Genomic DNA, 14464 nt, shown 5'->3' on the forward strand with positions numbered 1-14464 from the left:
GGAGCTTGGATGATGATGATGATGGAATTGATGATGCGGAGGTGGTTGTGTTGTGCCGGTTAGTCAGCTGCATAGGGGTTGTGCGGAGTTGTGCTGGGTCTGCTGGACTGTTTACATCTGTTTGAAGTAGAACTGCTTTAAGCTCGAAATTAATCTATCTATTTATAACAAATGCACTTAAAGGCTTTTAATATAGAGGAGCGATCAGTAAGTTCCGGAAGCTATTCCTGTCTTTCGAACATTGAGATTGATATTATAGTCCAATTGCATACTACCCTCTGCAACTTCATCCTTATACATTATCGACTTGAGATACTATCCCCAATCACTGCACACTCCCTACTCCCCAATTTTCTCCTTACCATCTCTCCACATACGGCCTCAAATCTAACTCAAACCCGAACGTCGTCCTCGGCTGCGTATGCAAATGCCAATACGAGTCGGCAATCTACCCATATCATCAGCATCTCACCCCCAATCAAACAACCAAACCACAACAACGAAAGGGAATGGAAGAGAGAAACTTACAGCCTCAGGATCCAACTTGGCATCCTCCTTCTCAAACACCCACCCCTTCGTCCTCGGGATATCAATAACCCCATCAATGATTACATGCGAGACATGAATACCCTTAGGCCCGAACTCCCTCGCCAGCGACTGCGCCAACGCTCTCAGCGCGAACTTGCCCGCCGCAAAGGAAGCAAATTGCGCCGAGCCCTTGAGACTGGCTGTCGCGCCGGTGAAAATCAGAGTAGGAGGGTATTTCAACCCTCCTTGCGACTCAGCAGGGAAAAGTGGGAGGACATTCTGGGCGAAGTTGAATGCTCCTTTTCTGTATTATCATATTAGTATTGTTCGAATAGAAGGGAACGTAGGGGAGGAGGGCGGAATGCATACCCCTGACTCTCAAAGCCGGAAGCAAAGTCCGTCTCGGTCAACTCGAGAAAAGGCTTCCTCACGAAACCACCGCCCGAATTGAACACGGCGGCTGCTAGCGATGAACCCTGAAACTGCGATTTGATCTGCTCAAAGGCGGAACGGACACCTGTGGTGTCGGATAGATCGGCGCTGATGCCGGTGGCTTGGCCGCCAGCGGAGTTGATTTCGTCCACGACCGGCTGGTAGTTTGCTGGGTTGCGGGCTAGGACTACGATGGGGTAGGATTTGGCGAAGCGGCGGGCGATGGAGGCTCCCTGTGCGATTATCAGTTGTTTGTTTGGGTTTCTACTTCAAGGGATGGATGTATAGTATGTTAGTTGGTGGGAGAGATACGTACAGTGCCTGGGCCGACACCGGCGATGATGGCGAAGGGTTTGGTCGCCATATTGATGATATATATTTTCCTTTGAAGAAAGAAAGTTGATATAGTTTTGGGATGTTTATGGAGAAAGAGGGGTCGATATGGAACTATATAGTAAATGAGGAGATTCTCATGGCGTCATTCCAGTCGGGGTTCTTGTCATGCCGAGATTAGAAATCCGCGATGCGATCAGTAATCAAGGGATGGGGTGTGGCCGGGGAGTGTGTATATGGTCTAGAATTTTACTTTAACAAGTAGATACTCGAAAAGGAAGGCGAAGAAGGAGTTCATTGTCAAATTGGCTATGATAGAGTGTCATTATAGTTATGTGGACGGTAATGTGGGAAATTATCTGTCTGATAGGTAGGAAGCAGCAAATAGGGTAAAAACTCTAGTATACTCCGGGATAGCCGCTACTATCTTCTTCCCCCAAACTAGCCATGGCAAGCAATTCACGACTCCCCATCACAACATGTTTATCATCACTATCCAGATTCAACTTTATGTCCAATATTCACCAGATTATGATGCAGTTATATATGGTGAATGGTAAAGGAATGCTAACCCCAATCCGTTAATGCAGGACATCACGTGAATGTATAGACAGTGACTGCGATGTATACAGCAAGTTCTATTTATTTGAGAAATCTTATACTCGCTCTGATGTATCTATATTCAGTCGTTTGATAACAGAGCCGAAAACTATTCCAAAGTTGTCACGCCATGTTAGAGGTTGAGACTTTGTGACCTTGACTGCGCCGGATCGTGCAGTATCAACAGTATCTATACTGACGATCGTTCAACATGGATTCGCACGAAGCAGCAGAAACAATGCGTCTGGACAAGAAGGCTCAAGATCCAGCTGCCAAAGACGTTCTTCGCGTTGCCTCATATCACAGACTCGACTACGACCTAGCAGTCATCAGAACATCCCCTGTACACCACAACCAGATACGTCACTTGCTGACCCCCAAAACCCATACCATAGACCTGAATTCAAGTCTTGGAGTCCTGGATATCTTACCTCTAGAATTCATCCATGAGATATGCCTCAAGCTCGACATCCAATCCTTGTTCCGCTTTCATCGTGTCAACCGTCGAGCTCGACAAATCGCCAGCGCCAGTGCATACTACAAAGCGGTAGTCAAATACGCCGTCGAGGCCCTGTTTGTCATCTTCCGAACCGGCATGGCATCTTGGTACACAATTTCAGGCTTATATGACGTCCTCTGCACAAAGAATTGTAAGGAATGCGGTGTCTTTGGTGGCTTTATCTTCCTTCCATCGTTCATGAGATGTTGTTTCTTCTGCATTCAAGACGATCACCTTCCTTACCTTTTGCCTACTCGTCACGTCAGACCATTCCTGGGCTGGCGTCCAGTTCCTATTTCCAGCCGGATTCCCATGATAACGACGCTGCCTGGGGTGTACTCGTTGGATGAAACAAAGCGAACGGGACGATTCGAATTTGTTTTGGAAACATCCGCTAAATCGCTCTTCCCGCCTGGCCGGGTTCCAATTATCCCCAGGCTTCATTCGAGGGTTTACACAGAGCTACAGCCTTATATGGCCAGTACGGCTCTACCTTATTTCGACGAGAAAAAAGGTGTCATTGAGAGGGGCGTTTCCTGCAGTGGCTGCCAGATTTCTCTAGAGAAGGCCTTGCAGTCGTCAGGGGCAGACTATGATGACTGGGATGACCGAGATAGGATTTATTCCCATGATCAGTTCATGGTGCATTTTGGAAAATGTACAGAGGCTCGCAAGCTATGGGAATTGAGCAAGGGAGGCACCATCAAGCCTGACGTCCCGGCATTTGTTAAGAATGGAGGCTGCGCTAGGAAGAGGTATATTCCTGATCCATTTGGCAGAAGATAGCTTGTCAGAAGGCTTGGTGGTCAACAAACTGGATTTTTGTGTAGCCTGAGATAATATTCAGGAGAGTAATGGAGCTCAGGATAGTAATGGAATTGAAATTGTTTCCTTCGCCCATGCAACATGCATGATAGGCACATATGCGGATGATCTTAGGGGTCTGCCATTTCTTTAACCACTTCTGAATGGGAGACTCCGTCCCCAACCCATCTCACTTGCAAAGTATAGCCCCAATGCTTAGTCCATACCTGAGATACTAGTCAAGATATTCCAATCAAAGAACTCTCTCGTGAAAGTCACCTCCATTCTTGAAAACCAAAACCTATCTCAAAACACCCACCACCACCACCACCACCCCCCACAATGACCCCAACCAATTCCTCCCCCACGATCCTCTCCATGGACGTATCAAGCAAAGATAACAGCGACTACCGAATCCTCCTACAAAACAAAATCCGCTACCTAACAATCCGTCCCGGGACATTCGACCGCTCAACCCTATCTACGCCTCTCAGCTCACTACCCAACCTCCCAGTCGATCATACCTGGAACTGCGCACTCATCAACCGAGACCCATCCAACCATCAACTCACCATCGAACTACAGAACCGAAATCTTACCGGCATAACAGACATCTGGCATCCGTTGCAGATCGACTGTCTTCAACTAAGAAGGACAAGACAGCTTACAGCTACTGCATTCGAAGCAACCTACAGCAGCAGCGAGATACACAACACTACTACATTGGAAGAGAACACAACAATCATTGTCAAAATCGCCCGATTCGAGTGGGAAATACCCCGTCTACCCCAAGAGACTCCCATATATAAACAGCTACAGGACATCTCTGATCTTGCTCCGCGCTTTCTGGGTCATGTGCATGAGCATGGACGTGTCATTGGGTTCATACTTGAAAAGATTGAGGGGCGGGAAGCGGGGATTGAGGATCTTGTCGGGTGTCAAGCTGCGTTGAAGCGACTGCATAATATTGGTATTATTCATGGTGATGTTAATAGGTATAATTTTGTTGTTCAACGCGATGGTACGGTGAGGTTGATTGACTTTGAGAGGAGTTGGCAAGATAAGGCTGCGACTGCCATTATGCGTGCTGAGATGGAGAGTCTAGGTGAGCAGTTGGTGGAGGAGACAGGACGGGGTGCTGGTTTCATTTCGTCGAATCAATTATTCAAATGGCAAGTATGTATGTATCTTCCTTTGAATTCTACCAACAGATTCCTAAGACATTAGCCATTCCCGTTGGTTTAAAAGACTGAGTTGATCTTCACGAAACTGAACTATACAACTTCAACAAACGGAACCGCCTTCCTGCCCCAGGCATCAACACCCCCAAGCTCCCTCCCTTATCGATAAGCCACCATCCAACAACACTCCAGCTTATCTCCGATACGAAAACCCATCATGCTATCATTTTTTCTCCGCATGCGACAAACACATCCTCCTCCTCCTCCATCACCACACTTCAACCCAACAATCCACTCTTTTTTTAACCTACTAATACCAAACCAAAAGACAAACGCAATAAAAAAAAGCAATGTCCACCTCCACCCCAGACTCCCCCCTCTCCGACCTCTGCTCCATCTGGTCCGTCCATCTCCCCATCCCATCCCATCCCATCCACCCAGACTCTCACTAACCACAACTCCCTCCCTTTGGGAAACTATACAGCCACCTCCAACCCCCCAAATACCGCTGTCCGCGATGTTCAACACGCACGTGCTCGCTACCCTGCACACGGCGTCACAAACTCTGGTCCCAATGTTCAGGGATCCGCGACCCAGCAGCCTACCTGCGCCGCTCCGAACTAGCAACGGAATCCGCCTTCGATCGGGACTTTAATTTCATTACGGGGATTGAGCGCTCGATTGAGCGCGCGGGACGGGATGCGGAGAATAGGGGGATTGATGTTGCTGCTTCGGGTGTGAGGGATTTGGAGGCGGTTGGGTTGGATGCGGGGGATGTGGGTGGGGATGGGAAGAAGGGTGGTGCTGGTGCTGGTGCTGGAGGGAAGAGAAAGAGGGGAGGGGATACTGCTGGTGGTGGTGGTGGTGGGACGAGGGCTGAGATGGAGTTTTTGAGACGTGCGGAGGAGAGAGGGGTTAGGGTTGTTAGGGCGCCGAAGGGGATGAGTAGGAATAAGGGGAATGGGAGTCGGTGGTTGGGGAGGTATGTTCTTTCTTTTCTTTTCTTTGGTGCTTTGGGATGGGAGTGTTGGTGGGATCGGGATCGTGCTAACTACGTGATATGTAGGAATCAGTGTTTGGTTTGGACAGTCGAGTGGGTTCTGAGTGATGGGGAGAAGAGGATGAGGAATTGCTCGGAGAAGGCTCCTGTTGCGGATTCTTTTGATCGTGTGGTTCCTCTTTCTAAGGAGGAGGGAGGCGATGAGCAGGATCAGAAACAGACTGGGGATGAGAAGCCAGGGGAGACGCCAGAGTCGAAGACGGAGCAACAACCGGAGGATGCCACAACTACAGCCACGGAGCCAGCCTTGACTACACAATCTACACGGCCGACAGACACGCCAACTGCTCAACCCGAAGCTTCAGAGGCGACACCTACATCAGACGTGCTGCCACTCACCCCCCACCGCGATCTCTACTTCTACCTTCATCGACCGCGGACAGCTACGAAACAGCCTGTTTTGGTCCCCCTGTCCCCGAAGACCACCATTGCTGCCGCTCTGCGTGGTCACACAGTCTTGGAGTTCCCGACCATCTACGTGCTGCCGGACTCACCTGATACTATACGGGCCCAGGAGGGTTCCGAGTACATTTTAGAGGAAGAGTACCTCCGCACACATCAGTCGCCGGAGGAGAGCAGCGAGGATACGGGGGATGCAGACGACACATTGCCTCCGGGTGCCATTGACCTTCAAGGCGTCGACGAATCCAAGGTTCTGGAAGTCCTCCAGAAGGATCTGTTCGAGCCTTCGGCAGCAGCGTAGGAGCTATCTAGATCTGGCTGGAGCATCATGACAAAGGAGGAAGGGGAGGGGACATCTACTTATACCTAATATTTGTTCATATCATAGCGACAACGGGAGAGCCGGGTAGAACCGTGCTTTACTTGCATCTGCACTAGGAAGAAATCATCTATGATCGGCGGATGCACTTCGAGGCAGTCTGAGCGACGAAGACAGCGATCTCGATCGTGTAGGTAGTTACTCGAACTCCCGACCCGTTATCTCGGATCGAGCTATGCTTGGTCAATAACTGGTTAATTGTGCAATCAAAACTGAAAGTATGTACGCTAAAACCAATGTCCAAACATGGGGTATCATATGAACCAAAATAGATCAAACAGGACGCCTTTGATGCTTGTCGGGTATCAATGTCCAGAGCGGCTTATATAGCCAAGACATGATAGATCGTCGGTATATGTCAAACGCTCACCTTTGGCGAGCAAGTGTCGTCTCTGCCTTTCAGGTATTCATCGGAGGTTCCAGCAGGCTCCGCAGCCTCGATCAATCGATGGCGCGACATAAGCCTAATTCGGAACGACGATCCATGAATACCCGAGCGTCTGCTATGCAGCGGCTAGGCGGTTAGACGACGTAACCGACGTATCGACGTACTGTGTAGAGATATCACAACTGCAGTGTGTATCGCATGGCTCAAGTCAGTGGACTCGAAGCATCAGACGCAGTGTCTGGAAGCTCGTGATCTCCGAGTTTCTCGGCATGATCAGATGAAATAGATAAAACTTCGGTGGGGATCGTATTTGGCAAAGTTGGCTCATCCTCTGGCGCAACCTTGCTGTTGCGAGAGCCAGCTTTAGACTCAGCGGCTCTAGACTCAGTGGGCGACATGTTCGTCCGCTCCGATCGGTTAGACCGTAGTCGGATCCGGCCTTTCTCCAAGGCTCGAAGCAATGTACCAACCTCGTCCGAAACGATCCCACGAAGCTTGCTCATTGTGTCGTCAGAAATATCAGAATGGGCGTTCCAACCAAGCTTGTCAGACTCTTCAGAGGTCAAAGACTTGGACTCTAAAGAGGGTCCAGTGATGAGCCTCTTCAGAGTTGTAGGTGACACAGTTGGACGGCGTGCCATTTTGACCGGCTTCTCCTTGCTTGAAGTAGCCGAGATCACCTCTTCCTGCTGACGTTTAGGTGGGCGGGTTAGCGCAGTGTTCGGGCCTTCGCCCACTTCGTTGCGAATCTTATAATATACCAACCCCAAGGTCGCAGCCAGGGCCTGGTGTGCAGCCTCGGGGTACAGGCGTACGGCTTCTGCGCGACTCAAATTGGACGGATAATCGCTGGAATCACTGGAGTCGCTATCACTCGCAAACAGGCTTTGCTCCTGGTGCATGCGGCCCCAATACTCGTATCCTCCAAGCTGATAGAAGTCGGCCAGTTGTGCCAATCGGTTGACTGAGTTAACGTTAGATGCTTGCCGTAGTGACGCACATGATTCCTGCACTTACTCCTGCTTCGCTTCTTCAAACACCAAAATCTCCACACAGTGCGAGGGAAATATTCAGGCCACTGCAACGATCCGTCTTCTTCAACGACAGGAACAGGTGTGATCGGGGCGTGTGTCGTGTGGGCCAGAGAGTTAAAACGGACTCGTTCAGAATGCTTCATCCGAGCTTCAATAAGAGAGAACCGATTGAACACAGAAGTCAAATGTCGCGATGTCTCATGTTGCAGAGTAATCAGGTCCGTTCGAAGTTGGCTGATGGTCGCGTGTAGTTTGCTGATCTCCACGCGACATCCACATACGTCAGTCTGCAGGTGCTCAACATCTGACTGGATCTGTTCCACGTTTTTCGACAAACGGTCGACATCACTGCGAAGGAAGACGGTCTCATTGCCGCTTTGGCCGATACTGGATTTGAGTTGGGAGATCCCCGACTTCAACTGGTCGACGTCTGTCTTCAACGCAACAACATTCAGATCGATTCGACTAGATATTGACCGATGGGCTTCGAATTCGCGGCGAATGTGCTCGTCTTCGCGGTTTCGTCGGTCAACGTAGCCATCTTTGGTTAGGACGCTGGAGCGTAGTTCGAGTAGGCGGGAGTCCAGAAAGGTCAGGCGGTCGTGAATGTGTGATAGTGACGGATCTGCTAGGGCTGGAGGCGTGTTTTCATGGATGAGAGATAGTCGAGGGCTAGAGACGGGGATGGACATGCTCGACGTGCGAGAGAGGCTGCGTTCGAGGGTTGTGGTCATGATGGGCGAAAGGGGGACACGGAGAAACGGTAGAATTGCGCGGGTTGATGTACATAAAGCACATAGAACGCTTTAGACAGGTATCAGCAACATTTTGCCTGGGTTTTGAGATGACAGCGAGATGGTTGTGGTGGAGTTCGATGACGGTTGTTGATGGTTGAAAAGCGATGGCTGGGGCGTTGCAAGAGGGAAAAGAGACGAGCGACCGTCGAGAAGGGGATCCAGGCAGATCCCGCCCCTCGCTGGCTGCCTTCCTTCGTGGCACCCGCTTCACCCAACCGAATTCATTCCAGCGCCTGACCTCAATGCATACAGTCGCATCCAAGGGAATTGCCATAATAGCAGCGCTGCTTTTTTAGACTTGTCATTCTATACAGGACTAAGCATGGTAACTTTTCTATCTCGTTGTTTCTCCTGTATAGTATACTCAATCGCACAAGATGTTATCGCGAGCCAGCTGTGACAATACACGGTACAGTCCGTGACAAAACGCATCACAACATATCGGCGGCTTGGCAGACACACTGCATTCAGCTGACCCAAAACAACCAATCACCATTGTTCCTGCTCATCTCGCCACCCGAAATGGAGAGTAGCATCACCAGTTGATTGGACAACGTAAATAACTAGTAGCATCCTTCGGCGTCATCGTCCTCACTTTCGTATCGATAACCGTACTGGTCAGATTGTATACACGATGAAAACGGTGTCCATCAGGCCTCATTCTCCAGACAGACGGGCGGGGTTCGCTTACCATAGATTGGACGCCTCGCTGACTTGAGACTGGCAATACTACAGAACGTTCAACCAGCGATCTCAGATATTCCAAAACAAGGCCGGGAAATATGCCTCATACTTAACAGCATCTTGCCCAAGCACTCAGGCATACGACGCATAGGTACTGCCCAGGGCCATTGTTTTGGAAGCGCTGATAAGGGAGTGTGCTGATGGTATGTATGGATTGCTTCGTCACAGGAAGGAGACGTACACGTCGTTAACCAAAGAACGTCTGTAGCTTGTCCTCTCTCATCACGTCTAACCAGCTAACCATGGAGCAAGCCCCTGCGCTTCTTGAGCTCATGCTATCCGCTCGCATCCACACTCGTTCCACTATTCTCCTCGCGTAGTCCACCGAGTCCAGACCAACATAGTCTTGTAGACTGGTAATCTTGTCCATGACGACACGTCTCCAATAACTTGTGATGATGCTGTTGCTAGATAGTGACATGATCCCTTGAATCGGATCGCGAATACATGACGGCAACAACGATGTACTGGATGAGGGCTGCGTCTGCCCTTGCAGCGCGCTGCCTGCAATGATCAATGGAAGAACCTGGATAGCCTTGGTTCTGGATGATGGAGGGATAGAAAGCAACAGTGTCAAGATGTTTGTGGTGAGCGTGTCGAGAAAGTGTTTTGTCTCTGATGGACTGGGGCTGTAACTGATCTGGTCATCGCTCGACCGAAGTAACTCTGGGAAAAGCCGGTAAAGCTCGAGCAGTATTGATAGCTGGTACACAAGTCCCATAGTATGAAGATGGCTCGATGGGGTGAGGTCATCTCCTGTAGCTCTAATCTCATCAACCGGCAATACAGCATAAGCGCGCACGCACTTCTCAATTTCCTTTGCCTTGTCGAGAAGTGAAAGATATATCTCTGCCTTGTATTTATCCGGGCCTGTCAGGGAGCACAGCCGATCAACAAGGCGAAGCTGTCTTGACAATGTACCGACCTGAGCCATAGAGATAAACAGTGATGTGCTGACCCCGGTAAGTGGATTCGGACAGCCAGCCGCCGAGTCTGTTCCTCTGCTGCACATATCCCAGAGATAGTCTACTGCCTCCAGGTCCTGATCAACGTGAAAGGATGCAAGAGCCTCCCAATACGCCATCACACCAACTAAGAAGCTTGATTTTGAATCATAAGGAGACGGTCCCACACTTTGTCGGTGGGCGTTAAACATCCACTTTTGAAACAGAGTACGGGCGCCTTTAAGATGCACTAAATCTAGCAAGGATACATCGTGCCATGTCTGATTTTCGGTAAGGATTTAGTAAGGACACGAAAGACCAGTTGCCAAACGGAATCAAAGTAGAGCTTACTGAAGTCATTCCGAGTATAATAGAACTCAGCAGTAAAGCAGTCGTATCTAGGTTGGCTGGTGCAGAACCCTCAGCACTAGTAATGTCTGTGATGTTGGAGGCCAGCTGTGATATAGCCTGGGTTCGATGTTCAAGCGAGTACCTCATCCGGTCTTTTTCTCGTCGATGCAGATGAGCGGACGACATGGAGAGAACGGAATGCAATAATGCTGGACATGATGGTATGAGCTCTTTGAGCAGCGACCGGAGCGGATTCTGCGACGAGTCAAAGGCAGAAAGGATGCTGCACACTTGCGAGAAGTAGTATCTCAGTAATTTGTCAGTAACTGGTTCCGGACAGCTGTATGGCAATCGATTCTGATAGAGCTGGTCATCATGGTACAGCTCTGCAGAAGAACTGCACAACGTATCCCAAGCATGTGTGTTAATCCAGCAGTCTGCGGTACTCATTGCCGTGTCTGTGCTCTCCAATGGCGCGTCCGCGGTCTTGAAGCTCGCTATATGGCTGGGAGCGATGGCAGCTCTTAGTTGAAGAGCACCCTCTACGAACCAGGCCGAATCATCCCTGTGCAATGAATGTTCTTGGCTTGTTGCAGACCCTCTGAGCAACTCATATTTATCGGACCATTTCACATCTTTCCTGTAGCCAGGGCACTGCAGTCCTTTCTTCTCACACGGAGAGCAACCATGGGCTTTCTCGTCACACTTGATGCGCTGTTTTACCAACGTTAGGTTGTATTCAGAGCAAGATCACGGTGCCCACGATGGGTTAGTCGTATGTCACTCACCCGTTTCTTGCATGTCTGACAGCCGGCTACGGGTCAGACGTTGTGGTTAGTGTAACTGCTGTTTAATTACTGAGCTGGGTCTCTTACCACGCGATTTGATTCTCTTTCGTGGGTTTGAAGTCTTGTATTTAGGCATGTCTCGTTGTTTGCATGGAGGAAGCCACTGGGGCCTCGAGCGGGCCTGGTTCTTAAGGAGAGTTATGGGGCACAGCAATGCTACGGAAATACTCCGTCTTCCCCACCTTATCCAATCGTGAACCCAGGGATTTGATAAACAAATGATAAGCAGAAAGCCAAGGATAATATGCATCTGAATATCTGATCGGGCATACAGTTGTGACTGCTTATCACTAAATGCTACATGCTCATCTCGCTACCTTAACTATCCAGTACGCCTTTCCTTGGAAGCCATGATCAGATATGCGATCCTCTCAAGGCAAGCGTTCCAGCAGCATCCGTTTCAGCCAATATCGTCGCGTACGAACCAAATAACATCTGCACCATTCTTGCCGGCTTCGGATCCCAGCAGAAGAACCGGCCTGTCGAGCGCATCTGTTGAAGATCCACCACGACAATCGATTCAACAGGCATGATCTTCTCACTCCAGAACAGCAGATACAATTTCTCATCCAGCTTCAGCATTTTACATGGCTCAGTGTCTGCAAGCCCTTTTTCGGTCCCACTCAGACAATGCCACGTCAATGTGCCTTGATTTAGGTAGATGTGCTCGTAGGCATCCCGAGGCGTGTAGCGGTATAGGATGTGTTTACCGATAAGATCTGTTGTCGGCGCAAACGGGACAACATCGTTACGTCGGTCAATTGAGGCGTTCGAGAACCGAGTCCAGGTCCGTTTCTGCCCGTCTTTGATGTGAAAGCCAGAGAGTCCAACAATGGCTTGACCGGTGCGCAGGTTCATCACGAGACTGACTTGCTCTTGATAATCGGGCTTGTGAAAGTCGACAAAGAAGGTGTCTGGCCGGACTTCGAAGGCTTTATACTTCGCAGACCCGGTCTGTTTATTGCTCTGAACCTCCCATTCTAGAGTGTCATCGTCAATAAAACGGTGCGCGATCCGTGTGAGATTGGCCTCGTTGAGGAAGAGCGTTAGGCTCTTCCCGATGAGCTTGTGGGACTCAGCCATCAAGTGCTCATTGAAGCCTACCGCGAGGGCATCGAGGTTCGGCCATTCGGAGACTGGGATATAGCCAGGGGTATCATTTGCAGAAGCCATATTGGGAGCTGTTCAGTCCTTTAAATCACTCGTTCTGGTGGGAAGGGATGTGGAGAAAGAAAGATGACTTGCAAGGATATGCCAGACTTAGAACTGCAGACATAATGGTTCACTTGGGTATTGCCTGAACCTTTATAACCCTCGAGTTGATGCTTTCCTATACTTCAATTTGTTTCTCCTTCACAGCTAGTCCGAGACCATAGTCTACGGCTCCACAATATCGTACTTTATGCCCGTAAGTGGTTTAGTGCATCTCGCTCATTAACTCTATGCCTGCGCGCCACAAGGTTAGTAGTAGGTTTCTCCGGAACTCGTGTTCTGAACTGCGAATGAATAACAAAACCAGACATGAGAGCAATAGCCGCGGTAGACGGCGGAATAAGACCGAAAGCCAGTGCAGCGTGAGAGACACCGCCAGCGGGGCACATGACACTGCTATGGATGACGTGCAAACAGCTCGCATAGACTTGACTTCTGCAGCAAGAACCCGAGAAGGCGAGATAAGCCAGCTTGGACTTGGGATGATGGTATTTCATCAGCCGAAGTCCTTGTCAAACAGGCGCATTATCCCTGATCTCAGTACTAGTAAGGCTATAGTTGGAACAAGCTCCTGTATACATTGGTTTCCCGAGCGGCAGCGCTAAACCTGTTTCGTTAATATAATTCGCTTATAATTATATTAGAGAGCTTCTGCAATAATATAATTATAAGCGAATTATACGCGAGGCCGAACTGGTTAGCGGTCGCCATAAACTAGGTTGCAATGAAAAGTCTTTCCGATTCCATCTTCCACAAGTCACAATATCCATCTTCAATCCAGGACTGGACCCTTAATCATAAAACATAGTCTATACCGTATCGCATACTAGTCAATCTCTTTTGGCAACCTTAATCCCTGAGATCACAATGCCACCGTCGGACATAAAACAGAGGGTCCTTAAGATGGCCTATCTGATGCTCCTGTGGCTTTACTTTGACGGGAAATTAGAAGAATCAAGAGAAGAAGCGGACGATTCAGACGCAGACGAAGATGAAACAATCGCTCTGGCCAATGCAAGCGACGAGATGTTAATCGAGGCCTTTGACGCTATGAATCGATTGATGGCTCGTTCTTGACATCTCCAATAATCAGCGCTTGGGTTAGGGACTGGCATGCTAAACATACTGTCACTTAGACCAGGTAAGCAATTGTGTCTAGAGTATCAATTCTTAAACGCGTGTTTCCGCGACGCCAGTGTGATTATCCGCTCATCGACACGGACAATAGGATCTCCGTTACGAAGTTAATGAGATCGGACCGTTACGATGCAAACCATTCGAGTATTTTGGGGTGGCTTCAACTTGGATCTTGTGGTTGGCTTGAAATATATCGTCGATTGGAATATTATGAGCTGAGTAGGCATTGGTTGCTTGTTCAAGGGCGATAATTCGGGGATGTTTCCTGACTGCACACGTAGTATATGGTTAGCATAGTTCTATTTGATGAGCAAGGAATGGATTTATGCTAATCGGACCAAAGTTCCGCTGGTCGCTTGGTTATAGCTGCGTGACTACCCACGCCACAAGCACCCTCTACCACATGAATAAGCCCTCAGTAAGCCAACAGAATATCACTCGCTAGTCATGATCCCTATGTTTCTACCGACCTTCCCAGGACTAGGGTTGTGCGTGCAAACGATGGTGTGGCAGAAAGTGATTCCGGGGGGGCGCATATCTCCATACAAAGTGGGCCACTTTGTATACTTCTCGTCCCCAACAATATAGTTCCCTCCGCAAATAATCCCGTCAAAGATCAACTCACGCTCAACGTTGTGGTAAACTGTCAAACTACATTCATTTCATCATGCAGACCCAACAACTATCAAGTTGATGGAAGTGACCGCCATGACGCACCTTCCATGTCAACATATCCTATCATCAGCTCACCAACATCATCATCATTCTCTCAACCGTCCTCATCATCATAC

The 14464-nt window shown here is 49.3% G+C and overlaps 7 protein-coding genes across 7 annotated transcripts; 3 read left to right on the top strand and 4 right to left on the bottom strand.

Moving 5' to 3' along the window:
• Positions 1-206: 206 nt before the first annotated feature.
• BO85DRAFT_450849 (oxidoreductase, short chain dehydrogenase/reductase family) lies at positions 207-1375 on the bottom strand. Its single transcript, XM_025660469.1, has 4 exons — positions 1277-1375; positions 898-1193; positions 529-832; positions 207-448 (listed from the first exon to the last, which is right to left on the bottom strand). Exons 1-4 carry the CDS (start codon positions 1322-1324, stop codon positions 359-361), a joined length of 738 nt encoding a protein of 245 aa, XP_025514124.1. The 5' UTR covers positions 1325-1375; the 3' UTR covers positions 207-358.
• A 729-nt stretch (positions 1376-2104) lies between these two features.
• BO85DRAFT_460712 (F-box protein) lies at positions 2105-3178 on the top strand (the record flags this gene model as incomplete). The annotated part of the gene is made up of 1 exon (XM_025661733.1): positions 2105-3178. The coding sequence occupies one exon, from the start codon at positions 2105-2107 to the stop codon at positions 3176-3178; it is 1074 nt and encodes a 357-aa protein (XP_025514125.1).
• Positions 3179-4432: 1254 nt separating this feature from the next.
• Positions 4433-6348, top strand: BO85DRAFT_61499 (uncharacterized protein). Its single transcript, XM_025665531.1, has 3 exons — positions 4433-4777; positions 4862-5359; positions 5444-6348. The coding sequence occupies exons 1-3, from the start codon at positions 4728-4730 to the stop codon at positions 6138-6140; spliced, it is 1245 nt and encodes a 414-aa protein (XP_025514126.1). The 5' UTR covers positions 4433-4727; the 3' UTR covers positions 6141-6348.
• Positions 6349-6809: 461 nt separating this feature from the next.
• Positions 6810-8374, bottom strand: BO85DRAFT_439908 (uncharacterized protein; the record flags this gene model as incomplete). Its single annotated transcript, XM_025658740.1, has 2 exons — positions 6810-7570; positions 7624-8374. The coding sequence occupies 2 exons, from the start codon at positions 8372-8374 to the stop codon at positions 6810-6812; spliced, it is 1512 nt and encodes a 503-aa protein (XP_025514127.1).
• A 765-nt stretch (positions 8375-9139) lies between these two features.
• BO85DRAFT_469979 (uncharacterized protein) lies at positions 9140-10662 on the bottom strand (the record flags this gene model as incomplete). The annotated part of the gene is made up of 2 exons (XM_025662359.1): positions 9140-10406; positions 10477-10662. 2 exons carry the CDS (start codon positions 10660-10662, stop codon positions 9369-9371), a joined length of 1224 nt encoding a protein of 407 aa, XP_025514128.1. The 3' UTR covers positions 9140-9368.
• An 812-nt stretch (positions 10663-11474) lies between these two features.
• Positions 11475-12987, bottom strand: BO85DRAFT_61522 (molybdenum cofactor biosynthesis F family protein). The gene has a single exon (XM_025665532.1). The coding sequence runs from the start codon at positions 12495-12497 to the stop codon at positions 11679-11681; it is 819 nt and encodes a 272-aa protein (XP_025514129.1). The 5' UTR covers positions 12498-12987; the 3' UTR covers positions 11475-11678.
• Positions 12988-13291: 304 nt separating this feature from the next.
• BO85DRAFT_450852 (uncharacterized protein) lies at positions 13292-13948 on the top strand. The gene is made up of 2 exons (XM_025660470.1): positions 13292-13677; positions 13765-13948. The coding sequence occupies exon 1, from the start codon at positions 13404-13406 to the stop codon at positions 13611-13613; it is 210 nt and encodes a 69-aa protein (XP_025514130.1). The 5' UTR covers positions 13292-13403; the 3' UTR covers positions 13614-13677; positions 13765-13948.
• The last annotated feature ends 516 nt before the right edge of the window (positions 13949-14464 follow it).

This window comes from Aspergillus piperis (assembly GCF_003184755.1).
Source record: "Aspergillus piperis CBS 112811 unplaced genomic scaffold BO85scaffold_13, whole genome shotgun sequence".
NCBI lineage: Eukaryota > Fungi > Ascomycota > Eurotiomycetes > Eurotiales > Aspergillaceae > Aspergillus > Aspergillus piperis.